The sequence below is a fragment of the Ischnura elegans genome, chromosome 2, assembly GCF_921293095.1.
Source record: "Ischnura elegans chromosome 2, ioIscEleg1.1, whole genome shotgun sequence".
NCBI lineage: Eukaryota > Metazoa > Arthropoda > Insecta > Odonata > Coenagrionidae > Ischnura > Ischnura elegans.
In genome coordinates, this window is record NC_060247.1 from 78,087,713 (window position 1) to 78,111,264 (window position 23,552).

The window sequence follows — 23,552 nt, forward strand, 5'->3', positions numbered from 1 at the left end:
GCAACGAAAGGTATTGAGCACGAAGAAAAAGATGTATTTATTGCTCGTTCTCATCCAATATTGAGCACGTATAGTTTGCCGCGGAAGCTACGGTCATGATTTGATGACTTATTCGGCAAGTTTTTTGCCTCCTTCAATGTAGTGTACTTGAATCCATCTAAGGCGACGAATGTTCTTCTAGGGGCTGTTCGATAGACCACCCAAACATTCACATGTAGTGAACCTAGACATCTGCTGCTTTTACACAGCTAAGCTAACGGCTGACCTAAGTGATGAATCTGGGGCCTGTTGCTCAAAACCCAAACAATGTTTTGAATTGTTAGAGTATCAAATAACTTGCTACTTTTTCTCTAATCATTGTAAAGCAAAGTTATATGTATTAAATTGAAATACTGCTAGAAGGTTAATGCTAATTAATGTTGAAATCCCTTTCATGCATAATCTCTGAGTTATGGTTTTATTGCATTCAAATTCTAAAAAGAAGTGTACCACTTTTTCCGCATACTAAAAATCCAGAAACCCTGGTCGCAAGCTTTCCGAATTTGAGGTCCTAAACTGTATTTGGTAACCTATACTTCTAAAAGCACCTTGGCTATGAGGCTATATTTTCATTAAAATTCATTATCATAAATACACATCTGAAGAGAATTCCTCCACTGCATATAAATGATCATTTATAGCTTACTATAGAATGTACTTCACAGTATTTAACATACAAAGGAGCATTGAAAATAATTTATTTTAATTAATTTAAGGATCATTCATGTACGTATAATTGTTCCAGCTTGAAAATGAACAAAAAGGAAGCTTTGTACATATTTTCCATTTCCATTTTACTTTACCTCAACAGGTTTAACAACAAACATTAAGGCATTGAAACTGGTTGAGATAATGTAAAATAAGCATGGAAAATATAAGGTTAATGTTTTATGAATTAAGAAACCAACTACCAAAAAGTTAACTTGCCAATAACTGATAACCTTGAGTTTGGAATATATCTGAAAAATAAGACTCTTGAAATTTATTAATGTATATTCCCAAGAACTGCAGCTTGCTTTTATTCAAAAGCTACATATTCATCATTATAAATAACCAAATCTTTTAATTTCCCAAAATAAGCTTTCATTTGTTTTGCATTATTGTAAGACTTCAATCTAAACAGTGTTATGAATCTATTCCAATTCATTTCTTAAAAAATTTTGTCCCCTACCTCTTTAATTAATCAAAGACTTCGTTCTTTTCCTTAAATGTCATCATAATTATGTACACACAGTGTATAATTGTGCCTGTGTATACTTTAATCAAAAATATTAAGAGTCATTTGTTGTAAAAATCAGTCTTCCAATAAAACATTTTTTTGTGATACTGTCGCAATTTAATAGCAATAACAAGTACAATATACTCTTTTTCTAAGACTGTAGTGATAAAATTGATATTCTGTAAGTTGCCAAGACCCTCGCATAGTCGTCGCTCGGGGATTGATCGGGAAAACCGCACAGAAAAAGGAAAGAACTCATGTCGGCAACAATCACGCTTTAATCTTCCTTCATTCGTGTACACACACCGACTGCCTCGCATACTTCTCTTGTCAGCATTTCCGCCCTTAGGCTGAGTGCACGGGGAGATCTCATTCACAGGTTGGAAACGTGGGAGCAAGAGGAATTGCTGACATTAGAGAGGAAAGACAAAGTGAGGCAAGGAATACGGTAGGCGCCTCTTAAAATTCTAAGTTTTCATTGTTATCAACCCCTATACTTATCTAAAATGACATTTCCACCTTGAAACAGGATTTAATTTAATTTTCCCTGATCATATCACATTTACAAAAATGAAATTTGACAGTATGTACATTATTCAGGAATTTTTGCCTATTTATATACCATAACAAAGTTAATAGTAATTCGAATCGATTTTTGTCTTCAAATGCATCCTATACATGTCATGTGAGTAAAATACTGAGTTCAGTGTTTTAATTTAACAGTTCTCTATTACCACGCTGTGGCTTAAAGTACACCCCATACCCATTCTACTCTGTGCACAATTATTTCATTGCCATAACACAGAGGTGAAATATTACCAGTGTATTTCATTAGGAAGGTTTACCATGCATACTTTATAATGGAAATGGGAGATCAAGACAAGCCTAGGAGTACCACATTATGCGATCAAGTCCTGTGTGACGTAGTTACAGGGCCGGTTTAAGAGGTAAGCAAAGTACGTGGCCGCATAGGGTACCCAAGCAAAAGGGGGCCCTAGTGATCAGTCCAATGTTCAGGACTAATCAATCACAGAAGTTTTAGGTTGAGGGTTGATGAACTCCACAATATAATTGTGGAAGTGAGAACTTATTGTAAAGTGGATACCCATACCCCCAGTACTCGGGTTATTATTATTCCGAAATGGACTCATCCAGTCCTCCATCGCTCCATCACCTATTGGCTCATTTGTAACAATACTTATAGTAATATGTAAAATATCACATTCAATATATAAGAACAAGTGTGGTTGTTATAAATTTCATAGTTAACAAGTGCACATAATGCCATTTTTAAAAGATGATTCATGCTGTTGACTGTAGTTTGCGTCATGTTGGCGATACACGATTGAAGTAGAAAGATCTTTAAACAAAACTTCCATAAAATATAGGTACGTAAAAATGATTTTATTTTCATTTTTTGTGATGACGATAACTTTTTATTTTTGTTTACGTTATTTTTTCCGTTAATGCCCTATTTAGTGTGCAATATGGAGGATAAGTGCAACTAAAGGTATTTCTTATTCAATTATTTGCCTTGCAAAAATCACGTTTTGTTGAGTGAATAAGTTATTTAGCTGTAAACATTATCGAAATCATGACATTGACAATGTCTTGTTTACCAAAGGCTGTCATCTGCTACTCACCAGATGATTTTATTGCCCATTGCGTTGGATATTAAAGCTGTTAGGACATATTTGTGTACACTGATTCATTAAAACTTTAAATAGAGGTATTTCTGAAGTGGTATCATTTGCGATCATGATAAATAATATTTCGATAAAATTTGTTATACTTTACCCCATTCATGCTAAGGATAAAATTCACTAACTCTTGGTTTACTTTGTGGTATTCCATTACAGGTTTTTCCTGGATATACACAATGACTTATACCACTAATTTTTTGAACAGAGCGCGACCCCGGTTTCAATGAATTATCAGTGCCTGAAGATGATGATAATTCATTGAAACCCAGGTCGTGCTCTGTTAAAAAAATAAGAAGTATAAGTAACTGTGTATATCCAGAAAAAACTTCTCATGCTAAGGATCTCTATCTAGCGAATTTGCACTAGATATTGATATTCAGTTTCTACATCATTCTATTGTGTGTCCCATTCTCTCTAAAGCTTACGAAGAGAAACAGCTGTCACATCTTATTCATATACATATGTATCAAGAATTTGGTTGAGTTATGTGAAAAATAATTAATAAACGTGTTTTTCATTGCAATACGTAAAGTCGTTATGTTATGATATTACGATATATGTATATGAATTGGGTGTTACAGTGGAATATGGTCTCAACGTTTTTTTTATTTGAAATGAATAATTTAGAGACTCTGTCAGACTCGTAGAATTTATTTTACTTTATTAGTCCCTCAGAAAAACGTTTCTCCTCAATAAATATTTACTTTCATATTATAGCCTACGTACCATGCGCTTATTTTACGTGAAAGTGGAAATATTGCTTATATCTAATCTAGCCAACTTAAAAGTAAACGATCCTTAACTAACAAATGGCAAACAAAAAGTGTAAGACCTCCCATAGTGACCATAACAGGCCGCAGGCCTTTTTCGGGGGGTTTGAGGGGGCAGAGCCTCCCCAACGAGCAAAAGCGAGTATTTTAATATATGATTGGCTTTTAACCCTTGGGCTGCGGGGGCACACAATATAAGCTGCCATCAAATGCATAAGAGACCCCCAGTGCAGGAGGCTCCCCTGCCATGAGGTCTGGTCTAGTAGAGTTAAGCCCCTTAGCGATCCTTAGAATGAGGAAAAGTGCCCAAGTGCAAGATACCCAGGTAGCAATAAAAATTTGGGTAAATGCTGTAGTCATCATGCAAAACGTCTAAAAATGTTCCCGCACTCTAAGGGTTAAGCTTTATAAAATATCACACTCATTATATAAGAACAAGCACGTTTTATGCTCACACTCATATTTAAGTTTTCACTGTTATTCCTGAAGTATTTGTACTTATTTTAAAAAGCATCCAGAGTGAGAATCCATACTATCTATCAGGTTATTTTTGAGGGGGGGCACTAGAATGTTGTTTGCTTACACTAGAAAAATGTCTGGAACCGGCCCTGGGTAGTTATGGAGGTCAATGAGCAGTGCAGAAGCAGTGTTTCCATTCAAAATTTTGGCCATGAGGAAACATATTATGCACACAGTTTTACAAAACTTCTTGTACTGGCTAAGTTAGGTTTGCATGGGACATTTCATGAATCACCCCCAAATTTGATTTTTCCATTCTACAATGAGGCCAATCATTCTGTCTACATAATAAGCACATTCTCTTCCTCTCCATTCCCAATTACCGATGTCATTCCCTCTACATCACGATTATCTGCATCCCCTCCCCATAATCTCTAAAAAAATGAAGTCATTCATGTCTTGATATGTACATATCAGAAAACACTATATCTGATATAAATATTTAAAAACTTATGCCTGGCATGGCTATGGATATATGCACATATTAACCAGAAATGTAGTCATAAACTTTCTGGCAAACACAAATACCCCCATTGACAGGCAAACATAGACTATGAGGAAGAACAAGGTGAGCTTCCTTAGTATTTAGAGGGCATATTAACTCTCAAAGAAAGATTTAGGATTCACACAGCCTAAATTCTCAATCATAACGTGCATTATACATAGGTACTTGATTTGTTTGCAAAATTTTCGAAATTGTTCGACATGATTTACACAGAAGGTGGACGAGCAAAAAGAGAAATACCAGTAAGCATTTCCTGGCATTTTGGATTTCCCTCCACCTTTGGAAAAAATGTCCATTTCAATTTTTCTATGAATTTGAATTTCAGAAATCAAATGTTCTGCGGGTGTGCTACACATAGATATGGCTGCAAGATATTCTTGAGTTCTGGAGACATAAAAATAACAGCCAAAGATTGATCTGCGCACGGGTGAGTGAGTGTACATTATTTTTCAGAATTTAGGGTAAATTTTAAGGTTTAAATGCTCCATTCACATTTGGAATCAACCCTAGAAACATGGGAAAACAACGCAACAATTAAGGAATCCCAAGATAGACCATGATTTCATCGAAATAGAATACTGCAGGATTGAATGAAAAAGGATTAACAGCCAACAGATTGAATCTATTGAGACTGGTATTGAAAAAGTATTGAAGATTACTGTAGGAAAGTGAAAGATAAAATACAAATACATACTGCTTACGGGCAGGAGTACAGAAAGCAACCCTATAAAGACTGGTCAAGGTTAAGGAATTTTTTTTTCAAAATAAACTAATAAACTTTATATTTATTAGGCTAAAAAAATAATGGCATGAAGGTGGCATGACTTTAAATTAGCATTAAATATGTTCCATATGTGAATAATACTATATTACTCAGGTTACGTTTAATCCTATGCATAACCCTCAACATGCATTGGAGTACCATGATACTGACTATGGTTTTGCAAAGTAGCCTCATAGGATGGAGATAAACTGACTCCAGACTTGGGTTTTGCATTCCTATCATGAAGTGAATCAGTATTTTATACAATGATCAAAAAGCTAAGATTCGCAGGTCAGTGTCACCACTGTTATAAAAAATTCCTCCTTAGCTGTAATTAATAACCCTTTTCATGATAAACAAGAGGGACAGTCACATGGTACATCTCTACAGTTACACTTCACATACAATAATGTTGCCCTGATGACCATGTACTTTGATACTGAAGATATGCAGGGTGATCAAAGATTGAAAGAAGAACATGCAAAAGCATTTATGTAAAAATTTATAAATTCCATTGTGTATTTACAAATAAGATACTTACTCCATCATCATATTTTACAATAAAGGTTGAATGGAGGCATTTCGGCACTCATTAGCTTACCTGTTGGAGACATGTTGCACCACACAAATACCATCATCCATGAGCTCTATACTTTTTGTGATCCACATCTTTAGCAAGCATGTCTGCCACGGGGAAGTTCGCTACACTTTTTGTCCATTGTAATGCCTTTATTGTCTCTTTTGCCCACTGATTGATCTTCTTAGATGGTCTTCGATGATACAAGAGCAGCAATCACATCATTTAATGTGAGTTTTTGGCCTTGGCACTCTTTACTTTTTGCACAGTAATCAACTTAAAGTTTATGAACATAATTTGATAGCACCAAGATTCCACCTTCGACAAGGTGAAATTAAGCCTATAGAGGGCTAAACCACAACAAGGGAATGAAACTGATAGTCACTTTTGGATGGCAAACAGTGATAGAATTGCCTTGGTTGCACAGAGGGAACACTTCAAAAAGAGAAATCTGGAGGGTTAACGTGTTCCGGGCTAGGACTTGTGCTGCCAGAGCTTAGAGTCTCCTCCTTAATCTTAAGAACACTCTTTGATTCGCCCGCCAACAGGGCACTAGTTCCTCCGTGGTCCTCCTTCACTTGAGCAAGGCCCTCCTTCCCACTCACCTTTGACTCGGATGGCACACCCTGACCCTTGCTTCCACTGCTCCCAGCCTTTCCGGAACCCTTGCCTCCTGATGTCCCACTCTTATTCTTCTCTCCTCCTTTGTTCTTCTCTCCTGTCCCAGAGCCCTTTTCTTTCGAGCCCCCTCCACCATGTTTATGCTCATGCCGGTGCTTGTGCTTATGGCGGTGTTTCTTCTTGTCTTTCTTTTTCTTCTTCCCCTGCGATGGCAAAAGTGTTCATTAAAACCAGAACAACACACAGGACATTTTTGTCCAATGAGATAGTACTAAGTGCTCCCTTGAAAAGGATACATAGAGGAATATAGACGCACAAAGGAAAAAAGTCACACCCACTTTTGGCCAAATATCTCTTCACATCTTAATCAACATTGATTAATTTATCTCAAGAAAATAAGTTAGCCTATTCCCTTGAAATGAATTCAGAATAAGACTAACACATCACTTCAATTAAGAAATATGAAACTTAATGTTTTTCACCATATATTTTAAGATAATTCCGTTGCCTACACACTAGTAAACAGAGGCTGAAGCAATCTTAATTATCCATGCACACACCTTAGAGAAAGGATTAAATTAGGGGGGTAGCTACATAGCATCCTTATCAGTAAACATGGGTACCAATCATGTGTGTCATGTGACGTGGAAAATTCAATCAATGAGCCAGGGAGAAAAAATTGGCACATATCAAAATGAAATACAACATATAAAAATATTTTTAAATTTAGTCACCAATTAAAGGTCACTGAGCATCCCTCAAATGATTTTTTTAATACCTGACTGCAGCAATAATGCACCATTTCGTTAATCGTACAGAAGTTGCATGACATAACACTGATGTTAACACTGAGACCTTCAAGGTATGTTGGGACCAAGGAAGAGTTGTCACCCACCCTACTTTAATCCTATTGCTGTGGATCACTTCCAAAAGCAACTCATCACATGTGGCAGAAAAGTGAAGCACTTAGTATGTGAGACAATCCATTATTTCCTAGAAAAAGAGATACTTATCTAAAAAGTATGGGGAAAAAGTGAGACTCACTAATGGTCTGAGAATAGAACGATCCTTCCCAGAAGGAGTGAGGGAATGGATAAGGGAAAGTTCGCCCATGGTACGCTTCAAGGAGAACAAAAAGGTACAGGTTATGTAAAGGTTAAAGAAATGTAAAGGCTGACTAAGGTGTGATCATACCAAGTATGTTCAGAGCAGTGGAAGGTTTAAAACTTACACTACGGTACACACACTAACATCCAAGGACTTGGAAACATGTTGCAGCAAGTTCTCGACATACGAAGAAGATACATTCCGAGATCTTGTTTGTAAGTTGAAAAACCTATGCAAGGCATTGATAAGTACGGATATCCTGCAGAATACAACACTGCATTACAAGTTTGCATCAACTCCCGATGGTGATGAACTGATCTAGCTTCGTGTGTGACCCGCCTGGAGCCGAAAAAACATTGCTCTCCACGGGGAGGAAAAACAGTAATATTGCTGAACAGTTTCTGACGTCACAAAAGTTTAATTGATACTTTGTTCTGATTGTGCCCTAAGTGAGAGTTCCTCTATGCCACACCGCATCGCATCGGCCTGCTCGAGAGGCACCAAATTTAAAATTTCAGGCACGCTTGAATATTTCGAATGGTCTTACCTCTGAAGGTTGGTAAGCTGAATGTTCGTAAGAGGAGGGCTTACTGTACACTGTTACACTGTATTCATATTATGCAGGAGAACCATACCTTGGAGGAAGAGTCTTTCCCATGGCTTTTGTGAGAAGAGCCTGTTTTGCCAGATGGTGTCTTCACTGGAGTGACATTAGGTGGAGCACTGCCACTTGGAGGTGGCTTTGCTGCCGGATTGTGTAGCATTGCTCCCTCTTTTTTGAACATTCCAGGCTCAAATCCAGTGGGGGCTTTTGCATCCCCTGGCTGGCCACTCAAAATTCCCGGGAGGGATGCAGAATTGTCCGAGAAATACTCTTGCTTCACTTGAACCTGCAATCATTCAGTGAGTCCGTTAAGTAATTTTTACACAAAAAATTTCCAGCGCAATCAACTGCCAACAAAATGTATCAATTCTTAGAGGGCAACAATTGTTTTTGGAGTAATTATACTAGCTCTACGAGCGATGCCATCAAATAAGAATTTTGAGAATAGTGAATTGTTTTCAATTGTTTGTGACCCATAAAAAAATCATAAATAAGAACTAAGATAGCCTTGATTGCAAATAGCTCAACATAAGATTGATTTCTCACAGCAAATGAAAATTTCATCATTAAAAATAAAAACATGGTCATCAAAACTTGGAGAGACACGTAACCAAGAGAGTACGCATCCCAAAAATCAATTAGAAACTTAGTACACTATAAACATATATCCATGCTATTAAATTTGAATTATTTTTGATTGGATTTGAAAATAATTAGAAATAAGCCACATCCAATGGCATGTACAATTAACCACGACCAATATAAACCTTAAAAAACACCTTAGGAAAACAATATTGTTGGAAAAATTAGTATGCAGTGCCTGCAATAATTACAGGATGGTAATAAAGACACAGAAGAAAAATACCTCTACCTTTTTCCCTGTCCACCTGGGAAAATTTGCATTTCATTATGTATATTGCAACAAGTTTCTATGAACATTTTATTCAATATATAATGCGGGGAGGTGTAAAATCTTTGACAACATCTGTTTTACATCATGACGCAAATAAACTATAATTAGTACCATCTAATACCCTCTCCAGTGAAAACAATGCATACCTTACCACATAGCAAGGGCTGTGATGAAGGCCGCTGTATTCAAGTATAACTCAAAACACATTGTACCATTTAATGCATACATTTTGACAACAGCTTCCATCAGTAAATCAGGACAATACTGTGAAGGAATACCAAGGAAATAAGGAAATGTGATGCAGGAATAATAAAACAAATACTGTATTTATCTGAATATAGTCCCCCTTTTATTTCTAAAATTTCCCATGGTAAAAGTAAAGGAGGGACTATATTCAAATGCATTTTTAAAAATTTTCCCAAAACTAAAGCCTCAAAATTATGGGGGGACTATATTCAGAGGAAGATTACATTTGGAGAAACATGGTTTGTACCCCAGCATTTTTTCAGGAAAATGTTAGCAAAAAAGGCTGAAAATTCAATCAAAAGAGGGGAAGACAGGAGAAAGAAGAGAAGGGATGTTGAAAAGATATCACGATGGAGACGGGCATCGCCTTACTGTCCCTAGGCCCTACCAGATTCGTTTAATTGGATTCATTATAAAAGAAAAAAATTTCACCCACAGCCACTCGTCAGGTGGATCCATACCAAGGACCAAACACTATCTGGAAAATTAACCCAATCAATAGTAGCATTGAATGTGATTATAAAAAATTGGAATATTTCCTATAATGGCATAAAATATTCTGTGCAATGCCAATGTTTTTCTAGCAAGTGTAAATTACTGGGGACACTTAGGGAAATAATTGGGGGCACTTACAGGTATTGGACTTTGGACAGTGGCATTTGGAGGAGCAGGAACTCCAGCTTCAGCTGCCCTGGCTCCAAGCTCATCCTTTACTACAATACCTGAATCCACAGCAGTCACCCCTGAATTTGACTCCTGCACGTAAAATAATAACAAAAATGATTATGAGAGTGGTGCAAAGGAAAAATTAGCTACCGTGGAGCATATAGAAATATTATTCACAGGAAATAATCCAAGAGAGAGAGAGAGAGGAAATTTTAAATTATTGTTGTTACACCCTTGCCCTATGATATTGTATTACATAATATCACTTAGGTAGCAATCAAAATTCCACACTGCTAACATAATTTATTGGTATGGAACATTTTTGCCATTAAATTTTAAATAAATATTTAAATGCAATAACAAAATTTTGAATTTCATTCTGATGGTTGTGGAAATTCCTGAAAAGAAACATTCATGAAGTGTACTGTTCTGATTTTGTTCAAATTTGGTACGATGGTAGTGCACCATGGCAAAGGAACACTTGCAAAAAATCCCATGCCATACCGACAAGCCGAGTTCCAAAGTTCTGAGCCCGCAATTCTGAGTAAATAATCCAGAGCCTGACCAGGTTGCAAACCTGACAACAATTTATCAACACGTTGCTCATTTTTAGCTATTCAACAATATGAAGTTGTCCATCGCTGGGACACGACCCACCCAAAGGCGTACCCACCGGAGATGCCTTGCCATGAGCAGGGGTTCCCTAACAGAAAAATGATTTGAGGGCACAGAACTTAGGAAAGCTAATTGCTCGGCTCATAGGCAATCAGGGCGCGACATTTTTTGCACTTGTTCATTTGTCATGATGCACTACTACCCTATCAACTTTGAAAAAATTGGAGGCAGACACTTTGTGTACATTCCTCATGTGCTTCATTACATGCAACAGCTTCCATCAACAGTTCACTCTCAAATTCCATCATTTAATGCTTTGCTAAAGTAGTTGCATTTCAGGACAACAAAATGACACTGAGAACATAGCATTCTATTGTAAATCTATTATTGACATAGGGTTTAGTGCAAATGCCATAAATTTAAAAATTTGTAGACATCAAATTTTCTCCTATCTTCTACGTCATTCTATTAATTCAAACAAATAAATTCACACGTAAGAAAAGAAAGGGATAGGAACATATTATACGAAAAGGACAAGGACAACGGTCCCAGTCAGGCAGCATTTTTACCCTCAGATTTCTGGCTTTCTCCATCTACTACAGCACCGTTGTCCTCGTCCTTTTTCTATTATATGTTCCTATACCTTTCTTTCCTTACCTGTGAATTTATTTGTATCTTTGCACTTCATGCATCGTGCGAATGAATGAAGTAGTATTCTATTAATTCAAGTATTTATGTTTTACTACCATGTAAAGTTAGCTAAAATCATTTTTAAGTTTTATAAGTAGTATCATACCCTGAAAACTTCTTTGACAAAGAAAAGTGCCTTATTTTTAAGAGAAATTTAAAAGGCACACAGGCTAGTTTTAATCTCTGGTCATATCTTATCTCGGCACTAAACATAAAATTTCATGGCACCAAAAAATTGGCACTCATCTTACAAAAGAATCAGATAATAAAAATTTTCACTAGATTCAAAGATGGTACTATAAATCCAGGTCTACGTGACAGTTTGAGAAATTTCTTGAGAATTTTGCTTGTTCATGCATGCATACAATGGATTACAACAGTTGTAGAAATTATGCTTCAAAGCAGTAATACCCACCTTGACCCTCACTTTCGATGCATTTACACCACCAGCATCATCGCCCACATCAACAATTTCAACAGTAACAAGACCTAGACGATCATCATCCGTTAAGACCTCAGGTTGAGGTTGAGGTGACACAACTCCAAATGCTAGCTTACGCCTTGGAGAATCACTTACATCTGTAGAACCAGGTTTCACCTGATAAGAATAAACCATGCAATGAATTAAGGTCAATCCTTTTTCACAAAATAAACTCTTTTAAACCCTGAATTTTCATGCCTTGGCATTGAACTATGCTTTTCAATCATCATTGATGCTTTTCCAAGATGCCACAGCCTGGCTGTGGATACCCACAGAGAGAGGGAATTTCAAAAACATGCACAAATTATTTTTAAAAGAGGAAAGAACTTTGAATGCCTAGCTGCTATCTTTTAAGATATTTTAAATCATAAATTTTTATAAAAGTACGTAAGCTTTTACAAGGCATTTACTGAGAATAAATTTGATTTGTAGGAAATTAAATTCTCAATACTTGAGGTTCCAGGAACGCATCCCTATCTTCTTGGTGTTAAAATATTCTATTTTAACGTCCATTACACGAGGAACCTTGTGCTACGTGAGGCATGAGAGTATAGCCATCAATATCTTCTATCATCATTTTCATTTCATGTATGCCTATGAAGCATTAAGTATATTCTCACATACACATAGGCAAATCATCAGAAGAAATTTGATTAAGACTGAGAGAAATGAGGAAATGATACAACTGGTGAAACTTCAATTTTCCTCAAGAAAAACATGTTTCCTATATGATAGAAATTCAATACCATAATTTTAGTCATCATTATTTAGTCTTCGAACACTTCATTTCCTTATAATACACTTAAAAAATATTTCCCACTAAATAATAACAAGCGCCATGTTGAAAAAAAGACTACTTTTCACAAGAAGTATAGTTAAGTGGGTTATTTTACTGATTATGATTAATTTCCTCTTTCATTTCATTCATTATCTCTAAATCTTTCAAATTATTTAGCTTTATGCATTGAGGCTCTTATTTTAATATTACCTCTCTATCAAACTTTGCAGGGCTAGCTTTCCTCTTCCGTGATCCCATAGTTGAAGACATGTTGTATGGTGGCGATCCCAACTCTTCTGATGGCTCAACAGTTGAGTCAGGCACTGAGGAACTAAGGCCAGAAAGGCACTGAGGTCTCTTCATTCCATAGAAATCATGGTATAGGTCAACCACATCACACCTTAAGCGGGAGTCATAATACAGCCTATAACTGAAATAGAGATAGAAATAAAAATAAGCTATACAAAAAATTAGCTCCGTAATACATCGCAGGGAAGTGAAACAAAAAAATCTTGTATGATGTTGGGCACAATATGGTGGAAGTTCTTAATATAAGTAAAATAAAACATTGCAATATTTCCATTGAGTTTTATTACGACACCACGCGTTTCGTCGTTACAAGAAACATTATCAAGTGTAAAAAGTCTTAAAGAGTTCCTCCTCCTATATGACGTGGTGCTTGAAGGGCACCTTACCTCCTCCCTTCAAGCATCACGACATATATAAGGAGGAACTCTTTAAGACTTTTCACACTTGATAATGTTGTTTGTAAAGACAAAACGCGTAGTATCATAATAAAACTCTGTGGAAATATTGCAATGTCTTATTTTACTAAGAAATAAAAATTGGTCAGTCTTCCATCTTTAACCCATTCATGCCTGGTGATATCATATGAGATCACTTAAAAATTAACAGATTTCGTAATTATCTGTCTGTGTATTTGCATATCGAACCTCTATCTATATTTATTAGGTACATTTCTCTGACATACACATGAGATTTGAAAAATTTTCGCTTGAAATTAATTGATATACAAGTCTTTGCCTAAAATGAGCTACTTTTTTAAATGACCTCATAAAAGATCACTGGGAAATAATTGGTTAGAGCATGTTTCACAATACCCAAGATGCCTTGAACAAGAAACATACAAAAAGTTGTCATGAAGGCTAAAATGACGTTGAAGACCATTCGAAACAGTCTTTCAAGAGTGATTTTTCGACAGATCTTGAATTGAGTTGAATAGCTTTTCACATTATCATAAAAAGCTTTAACACAATTGTGAATTGACTTGAAGAACAATAGCAAACATGATTGACAAAGGAATAACATGAAGCGAGACCGAGAGAGAAATATAATCATAATTTAACACACAGGCAACGAATTTGTATTGATTTATTGCAGTGCTGAACTTCTATTCTTCTTCATGCGGTAGTTCACTTAACGTGAACACCTTTGCTTCTCGTAAAATTTAATAAGGGCGGCCATGATGTGGATACTATTCCCATCTCCACAGGAGTGCTGGGAAGGCTAGATAACCTTTACTGATTGGTCTAAATGCTTCAACAACATTCGAGATTCAATAGAAATTTGAACTGTGCAAGTCGAGAAAACTTGATGGAAATGAAGGGATTAAAGAGCATTCAAGAGGAAATGCCTGCAGTCAGATTGACATGACATCATATCCATTCAAGAAAGCTTGTTAAATAAGTCTTGAACAGAATTTGATGTGAATTTGATGGTTTGACTCATTTTTCTGCATTCAGGACAGCAAGACTTCAGGATAGCAGAAAGCTCTGTTAGCAGGTAGCATTCTCAAAATAATAACAAATACAGTTCTGATTGAAGTAGTGTTCTACACCTTCATATTTTCGGTGGATGAATGTTTATACAAAAATGCTATTCAAAAGGCACAGCTTTTGAAATTCTCTAATTTGAAGATGCCCTCAGGTGATGAAAACTCACCTAACTCTCACAAGGCAAGAGAAATAGAAAACCATAACAGATAAATGGTATCGTTGTATCAAAGTGTGATTGAAAAATAATCTCCCAAGGATAAATTCCATTATTACTCATCCCCATTAATTCCCCAGGAAGTTAAGGCGGCCAAAAAAATTGGCAACTTAATTAAAATCTGATATACCAAGGCTTCCCGGAATACAAGACTAGTGATAGGAAGGCCAACTCATTGAAAAGTCAGGCTATCATAATAATTCATGATGCAATAAACCCAAAAATGGTTTCTATGAAAAAAATGGATTCTACTTTGATATGATTTTAAATTATTGATAAGTTCTTTTTCAGTCATTCTATTTGAGTTTTGGGCCATTCTGTTGTGCTCTTAAACTGCCTTAAAATAAGCCATCAGTAACTTTGCATTTTCTAGACTTATTGCATCTATCCCAGCCAGACTCACTTCATGAGATCCCAGAGTTTTGTGGCCGTTGACTCAGTATCCACTGGATGCTTTGTCTTTCCTTTGAGAGATCCTTGTGTGCTGTGCACAAATGGAGGGTACTTATCAATAAGGAGTCTCATTAGCCTGAAATGAAATAAACCAAATGTTAGAACACTTATTAGAGGAAATGAGCAGATGAAGATAATTTCACTTAAATTCATCCAGGATTTTTACAATCTTTATCTTCCTTCTCTTCTGAAGGATCATTCAGACATTTATAACATATTTACTTTGAATAAGTACTTAATTTCCCACAAATTTGCTTCCAAACAGCAAAATTTGAAGTTATGCCATGTGCAAAACATATTGGATGAAATGCCAGCAGGTTAAACTCAAAATCTGTTCATACGAATGCATCTGCACATTCCTATGCATCACAAACACAGAATTATTATTTTTTTAAATTTCTTTTCTTAAATGTAAGGAAATGATTACATAACTAATAAATAATAAAAATAATGACATATACAGTAAAACCCCGTATTTGCGTTATCGGAATTTACGTTTTCCCGCAAATTGCAAGTTTTTTTCTGGGTCCCGTCATATTTCCTATCTGTCCAATGTAAATAGAACCCTGTATTTACGCCGTGTTTTTTTCGTTTTCCCGCCATGTGCATCACGACGTGCCGACTAAAAAAAATTTTTTTGTGTAGTAAAACAATTAATCGCGCATATCAGTCCATAAAACTGTCTTTTGGCTTCCTTTCGCGCATTTTTATTTAAAAATCTAAGAGAGAAAGATATATGAGAACTATTTTCGGGAAGAATTTGAATGTGGCGGGACAGAACGCCACTAACGTCGGAAAGTTGAACTACGTCATCTCGTTTTCTGTCAGCGGCGAAAAGATTCACGATATGAAAGTAGGTGTTTTGAGCAATCGAGCTATGTATTAATTATAATGCAAGAACTCCTGAAGGAATGTTGACAATAATCATGTAGTCGATAGTTTGATACGAGAGTTTGAAAGGGAACCAGACGTGATAAATGCCGGAACTATATAACTTGACCGACAACTGGGATCATTTGCGCTGACTTCATTCAACAGTTGCGTAGCAATTATGGGTTAATTAAATACTTAAAAAACTTATTTAAACTTGAATTATCCCATTCAAATAGCAGTGTATCGCAAACTATTGTAAATTTAAAAAAATATGAAGTCCCATGACAGTTTGTACTACGCACTTGATCGCCGAGGAGTAGGTCAGATACTCGTGTGTTGCCGATCGGCAAGTCGAGTTACCCTCAACTCGTACGGGAAATAGAATTGATCCGGCTTGAAAATGGAAATTCGAGGTGAAAAACGGACATTTTTAATTGACGAGAAAATTAAAATTATAGAGATAGTTGATTCCCACACCCGAACCCGCATCGATTCAAACGCTGGCGACTCGAATGTTGGGACTGGCAATCCGTTCGGATTCCCAGTCTCAACATTCAATACCGTGGTGAAAAATCGCGATGCCATTGTAAAATATGCAAACAAGTGCGGACATTTATCAAAAAAGAGAATATATGTGAAGAATTCCAGGTAAGAATAAATAGAACGAATCCTAAAAGAGTAGTTTTTAGGTGCAAGATCATCAAATGTCCCAGCAAATGGTGTCATCTAAAGGCCTGTTTACATATAGTACATTAACCCGTACAAGTTAATGTCTAAATTATGAACACGAAAATGCACCGTGTATTCACCCAACTTGTGCGTATATGCACGAACAGAAAATAGAACCTGTTCAAATTTGGTTCATGCATTCATAGTCGGATTTAGAGGGACGTGCCCCCCCAGATGCTTAAAAAAAAAGAGACAAAATTTGAATACCGTTATCATAGGAGGATCTATGGGGGGGGGGAGGGGGCACGTGCCCCCCCAGACTTAAAAATATGCAAGATTTTTAATACGGTCCGGTTATCATTGCGTTCGTTTTGTATAATGTGGTATCATTGTGCCCCCCCCCACTCCAGATCAAAATCCTGGATACGGCATTGCTTGTGCCCCCCAGAAAGAAATCCTGGATCTGCCCCTGATGGTCATCATCATGTTCGCTTTTTTTTGTGTATTACTCAAGGAGGCTCAATCATTTAATTCAATAAGAATAACTTTAATATAAAAATAAAGAGAATTTTGTAAAGTCGTTGTTATATCTTGTTTTTAATCTCAATTAAGACAAGATATTTTGCCTGTCAGGCCCCTCCCAGAAAAAAATCCTGGATCTGCCCCTGTCTACATTCATACATATCCCATTCCGGTCCACAAAAATCATTCATGCAAGCAGAAATCAACTCGTACATGTTAATGTATCGTGTAAACAGGCCCAAAGGCCCTTGAGAAAAAAGTATTTCCCCACAAGATTGGGAATCGAAGATTCCACGGCATCTATAATGGTTGGTTGGACAGATTCAAAAATAGGTACAGTCTTGTATATAAGATGGTGAGTGGTAAAAGCAAAGATGTTAACATAGAGACAGCAACTCAGTGGAAAGAATCTGAATATATTAGAGTTCTGGAAGGTTACAGCCCAAAAGATGTTTTCATTGCAGACAAAACAGGATTATTTTTTAATTTTTGCTGCCAGCAAAAACACTGTGCTTCAGAGGGAAACAGTGTTATGGAATAATATGCTTAGTGAACAATTAAAAAATTAACATTTCCAAAGCCAGTATATGAATAAAATTGAAAATTCTCTATTTCCCACGATTTGCATTTTCCCGCAATTTACACTTTTTTCTTGGGTCCTTAGGAAAGTGTAAATAAGGGGTTTTACTGTAGTATATGGAAGTAGTAGTCATTACAGGCTATAACCACAATGGCCTTGGTTACAACTCCCTTTACTCCACTGGTGTTTGTATCCAAATTCTGTCTGAAATTTAGCAAATTTTAAACTTGAAGCTCTGGTGGTAGTGATTAATATTACATATTTCATTTTGAAAAAACACTGGGTCTTACATCTTGATAAAAGTTGACAGCTTTTCCACTCCAGGAAAATTTTGACCCTAAAACAGTTTTCTACCCAAGCCTATGGATCATTTCAAACAAGTTGTTACCAGATTTCTGCATGAATGCTACTACTGCATGATTGTAAAAAAAGCTGCTCAAAAACAAAACATCGCTTAAATATTGCTAAGGTTTCATACCACTGATGCATGATAGTTTCTCTAGGTAAAAGTTCTAAGATAGAAGCTGAAAGGGTTGCGCGATTGATTTGATGCACTCAGATGGATTCCTAGCTATGGTGCAAAATTCCTAGCTATATTATGTAGGTGATGGGTCATATATTATCTGTTCATTTTATCTCTGCGGGTCAGCTTTCGTGAGATCCCGGACACTATCGGAGGGCCTCGCTGAAGGGGGAGGGGCCGTGCTGAAGGGGAAGGGGTAGAACCGAGAGAGAGAGAGAGCAGGAGCGACCTTAACGTTGCCAAATGTACGCAGGCGTCCTAGTGTCCCACAGAAAAGGTGTGACTCATACGTGGCCACAGATATTTTGGGCCCGGCGGCGAAACAATGCATACAATGTATAGCTACTTATTTAGAGGGGATTGAGGATAATCCCATCTCAGAAGCCAGGATATTGTCCGCTAAATGCGAGACCGCTGGTGAAAGGCATACATAAGCGTAACATTCTCATAAACGGGGATTGCAAGGGAATTCGTGAGGATGAGGATGCAAAAAGAATGGAGAAAAGTAGCACGACGGGTATTTTTTGCATAATTTATTTTGTACTTATTGCTGGAGTGGTGTGGCTGATAAATCAACCTCCTCGTCTTCCCTCCCGTCAGTGTCTTAATTTTCGGAGTCACTTTCGGAGCCCTCAATAAACACGCTTGGATGTTAATCGTTTAAATCAGAGGTATACAAAACTATATAGGTTGTAATACCCAAAAGTAAATACAGAGTTGAGGAAAAGGGTTAGGGTTTGTTAATAAAGAGATCGGAAAAGTACTGAGAGAGAATAGGTGGAGGGAGGGAGTCGGTGCTGATGGGAATGCAAAAGGTGAATAAAAATTTTCTGGAAAGGCGATGGAAAAGGATTGAAGTGGAAGAATAAGGAACAGTAAGTTATAAGTTGGATTTAAATGGAAGAATCGAAGAGCACCAAGAGAACGCGCGAGATTTGGCAACACAGCTAGCAGATTCACGAAGTTGACGTGACGGAGGTCTGAGAGCAACTGAAATTCCGAAGTGCTAGGCCACGCCTACTGTCTGCTGATTGGAAGAGGGAAATTCACGTGTAGATAAACTTTCCCTCCTCTCACCCCAACTCGGTTAAACCACACCAGCTCACCCGCAGAGATAAAGTGAACAGACCTTAGTAAAAGATAGCTCATGTTTTTGCGCTTGAATTAATCCTTTTACATTTGCAACAACCACAAAAAGTGCTGTGTATTGAGTAGAGATGGGTTGAATAGCAGATTTCTCGAACTCGAATATCGAATTCGAATATTAAATCATTGCTCGAATACTAAAATACCTCGAATACTAAACGATGAATGTGGTAATGTTTGACTTGGTTGCCTATGCAGCAGGAAACAAGATTTTTCGCGGGTAATTGTGATTTCCTTTAAAGGATTCATACAGGAATTTAGCTGATTAATGGAATATTTTAATTTTATGGAAGCAATTGGGCATATAGTTGATTCAACTAACATATGTTTCAAATATTCTAAGGGGACACACCACCTCGCGAAAAAATGATAGCATGCCGTCTCGGCATTTACACTGCTACGATGGATTTCTGTCTGATGTATACATTCTTATCTACCACACGCCGTTTCAGCGGCACGCCCATCCGATACTCGGCTTCATCCAACTCTTATTTTCAACAGGTAGCTTGCTTTACCCCCACTCCTGCCACCAATGACGGGCGTGCAACAGTGGGTGGCACGAAATTCTAAGTATTCGAGGTATTCGAGAGCGTACCTTTAGCATAATTATTCGAGATCTCGAATATCGAATACCTTATAGTATTCGAGGTATTCGAGTATTCGCGGATACTATTTGCAGATCTCTAGTATTGAGTACTGCATCCACATAAGTGTGATTAAATATTGTGTGTCTTGCATGCTCAAATAATAAGATTCATTTTCCACTGACAATGAGCCCAAGTAAAGATTTTCACTACTCGTAATCTATTGAGTTGGTCATGATTTCGTACACATTGCAATGTAATCACAAAATGCAAGCGATATTGCTATTATATACAACAACAACTATTTAAATTTTTATGTCACAACAAGCTTGTGGTGACTAAGTTTGCTTACAGTATACCACCCAGCAGCATGCATCTAGTGCATATTCGGTGAAACAGGCTTATAAACCACACTAAAAAAACAATGGATTACCAGAGTGGAACTAATGCACACATTGCACATACAAAGATTCCCACAACTCATGTTATTATTGTCATGGCTTAAAATTATGCTTTGTGATTCTCACATACCTGTGCCTTAATGGAGGTTCAGGGTCATTCACTGCCATATCTAGAAGAAACTCGAAGTCTTCCTGTGTCCCTTCAACTTTGGTGAAATCTGCAAGAGCCTCTAGGGCAGCCATACGAACATCTAAAAGGGGCAATGTTGTAATCAACATTAGTGTGTCACTATTATCTTAGATACATTTTTCACATATGCTATGCAGATGAATGAAGATGTGGGTAACAGTTCACTAGTCAGGATTACAATAACACCATACTATTTTATCATGATTTCAATCCTTTCAGTCTTTAATGAACTGCGATAATACAGTGAAACCTCGATTTTTAATTCCCCCATTATACGTTTTCCCTGATTTTGCACTCTTTTTATCAGGTCCCAAACAATACCACGCCTTTAAACAATGATAACCTATTTTACAATTTACTCAATTTTGCACTTTTTGTAAGTGGTCAATCCAAAAGTGTAAAATAGAGGTTTTACTGTAATTGTTTCATGTATTGAAAATCCATATCATTGCAGTAAACTTTTGAAAATTTAACAATCCCTGTGTTTTAACAATATAATATTAACCCCTATTTCAACTAGTCAATGTTCTATCTGAAGTGATGGCCAGTTTTTTTCTTTCAATTTTTCTTCTGCTAAGGATAAGTGTCCTCACACAATGACCAAAATGATTCCTTTATCTATAATAATTATTAATTTGTGAAGAAAATTCATTACTCAAAGTACGCAATACTTTAAACAATATCACTTCAAAACAAATAAATATTGCTGCAACTTACTGAATTAATATCCTAACTTCATCTCACTCTTCAGGTAGTACGTAACAGCAGGTACATACATATAAAAAATATTTAAAATATTTTACACCACTAAAAGCCAATAGGAATTATTGGAATAGAACACTCATCTTTTTTAAGTTTATTCTCATCATCAAATGAAAAATGAAAAAGAGGAAACTTTGTGCTTTCCCATGAAATATTTATTCACACATTTACACGACCATGGTTTCAACGTAAAACATCATCTGATGGTGAGGTCTTATGTGACTACGTAGGTTTCCGCGGTGTTCAGGTTCCAATTTCTCCATGTTTCCGGTGCAACCGCGTAGGTTTGTTGGTGATGACAACAGTTTCGCTGGCACTGCTGCCAGCGTCTTCAGGTCGAAGATGATGCCGGTCCACAATTTTTGTCCTCCTTATATAGGGGGTCAGTCCCGCCATTTGTGGCTGCCGCTCTCTTATTGGTCCGCCTAATGAGCCTCCTCCAATGGGCATCCAGATGGTAGCTCTCTGTTAAAATACCCCGGGACATGACATTAAGTTTGACGACGCCAAGATAATAGTGAAAGAAGGCAGATATTTTCCCAGACTCATCCGCAAATCCATTGAGATAGCCCGGACGGACAATTTTAACAGAGACGACGGCTACCATCTGGATGCCCATAGGAGGAGGCTCATTAGGCGGACCAATAAGAGAGCGGCAGCCACAACTGGCGGGACTGACCCCCTATATAATGAGGACAAAAATCGTGGACCGGCATCATCTTCGACCTGAAGACGCTGGCAGCAGTGCCAGCGAAACTGTTGTCATCACCAACAAACCCACGCGGTTGCACCGGAAACATGGAGAAAAAGGTGAGGTCTTATGTTGAAATCATGGTCGTGCAAATGTATGAATAAATATTTCACGTTGAGGCGTGTCGGTCGATAATGACAAACAGAATCTTACTTAACAGATTTATTATGCACGCACGTACAATAACGGTGAGCGAGCGAGCGACTGAGAGTCTGGTGTGGAATGCTCGCCGCTTATATATCATCAGGCGAAGGTTACTGAGGCTTCTAGAACTTTCCACAATATTCAAGGGAAACGGCTGCTTGTCGACTGGGCCTCCGAGCAGTCGCTGCCTTTGACTTCGCGCAAATATCGTTGCTACAGGCCGCCGGACGGTCGCCTCAACGTGAAAGCACAAAATTTCTTCTTTTTCATTTTCATAATGAATCGCTTTAACAAAGTTGCACCTCAAACCATTAATCTCATCGTCAAAGTTTATTTGCATTTATTGGTAAGCAAATTATGGTCACATATAATCCAGATCACAGATCTGATTCAATACCTGATCACAGAAAAACTCCTGAAGTTCAAGGTGAACTTTGACCATTGTTTTAAAACTAACCTATATATTGTCCAAATGCTGCATATGACCGAAGCAATGAGGGATTTGAAGGCAACAATCCAAATTTCTGCATCTGACGAAGAGCTTGTATGCAAGCAACGGTCACAGTATAGCGGTAACAAGGAAGTAATTTCTCCAAATTAAGACATCGAACAATTTCTTCCAATATTAAACGCATGTCAGGAGACAGAGATTCAGCAGTCAGAGGAGAGCTGAGGGAGAATAAAATACAATTTAATCATTACAATATTTACTTAAGTAAGAAATCAAAATGTACTCCAACAGGATTATGAATTCTTTTGCCTCATGACTTAAGTTGTGAGTGAATACCCTCAGTTTTTAGAGTAATCTATAAAATTACATTTAATTTGAGCAAATAAAAAGAATCTGAACAATGACTTGGCATCAAGGTCTAAGACATTAACAAACGAATAATCGAAGTCACAAAATATGAATTATTAATGGATAAAACATAGGGAACCCAAATGAATGAAACAAACATTTTGTCAGACATCCATTATTTTTTAATGAGTATTTTCAAAATAATCATCCTCTGCCTTTTTCCTGAATTTAGACTTTCCACAGAATCAAAATTTTCAGGGTTTTCCCTTCCAATCGCCGATTCTCAAATTTTTATCGTACAGTTAACACCCTGTACATTAGGCCGGGCC

General features: G+C 37.0%; 1 protein-coding gene across 1 annotated transcript in view; it reads right to left on the bottom strand.

Moving 5' to 3' along the window:
- Positions 1-5,993: 5,993 nt before the first annotated feature.
- Positions 5,994-23,552, bottom strand: part of LOC124154012 (transcription initiation factor TFIID subunit 2) — a 38,040-nt gene continuing 20,481 nt past the window's right edge. Inside the window, exons 18-25 of the mRNA XM_046527482.1 lie at positions 22,882-23,093; positions 20,708-20,828; positions 15,230-15,355; positions 13,027-13,246; positions 11,973-12,155; positions 10,220-10,342; positions 8,459-8,713; positions 5,994-6,919 (exon numbers count right to left, since the gene is read on the bottom strand). Of these exons, the coding sequence (XP_046383438.1) occupies positions 6,533-6,919; positions 8,459-8,713; positions 10,220-10,342; positions 11,973-12,155; positions 13,027-13,246; positions 15,230-15,355; positions 20,708-20,828; positions 22,882-23,093 (1,627 nt within the window). The 3' untranslated portion in view covers positions 5,994-6,532. The remainder of the gene's footprint in view (positions 6,920-8,458; positions 8,714-10,219; positions 10,343-11,972; positions 12,156-13,026; positions 13,247-15,229; positions 15,356-20,707; positions 20,829-22,881; positions 23,094-23,552) is intronic.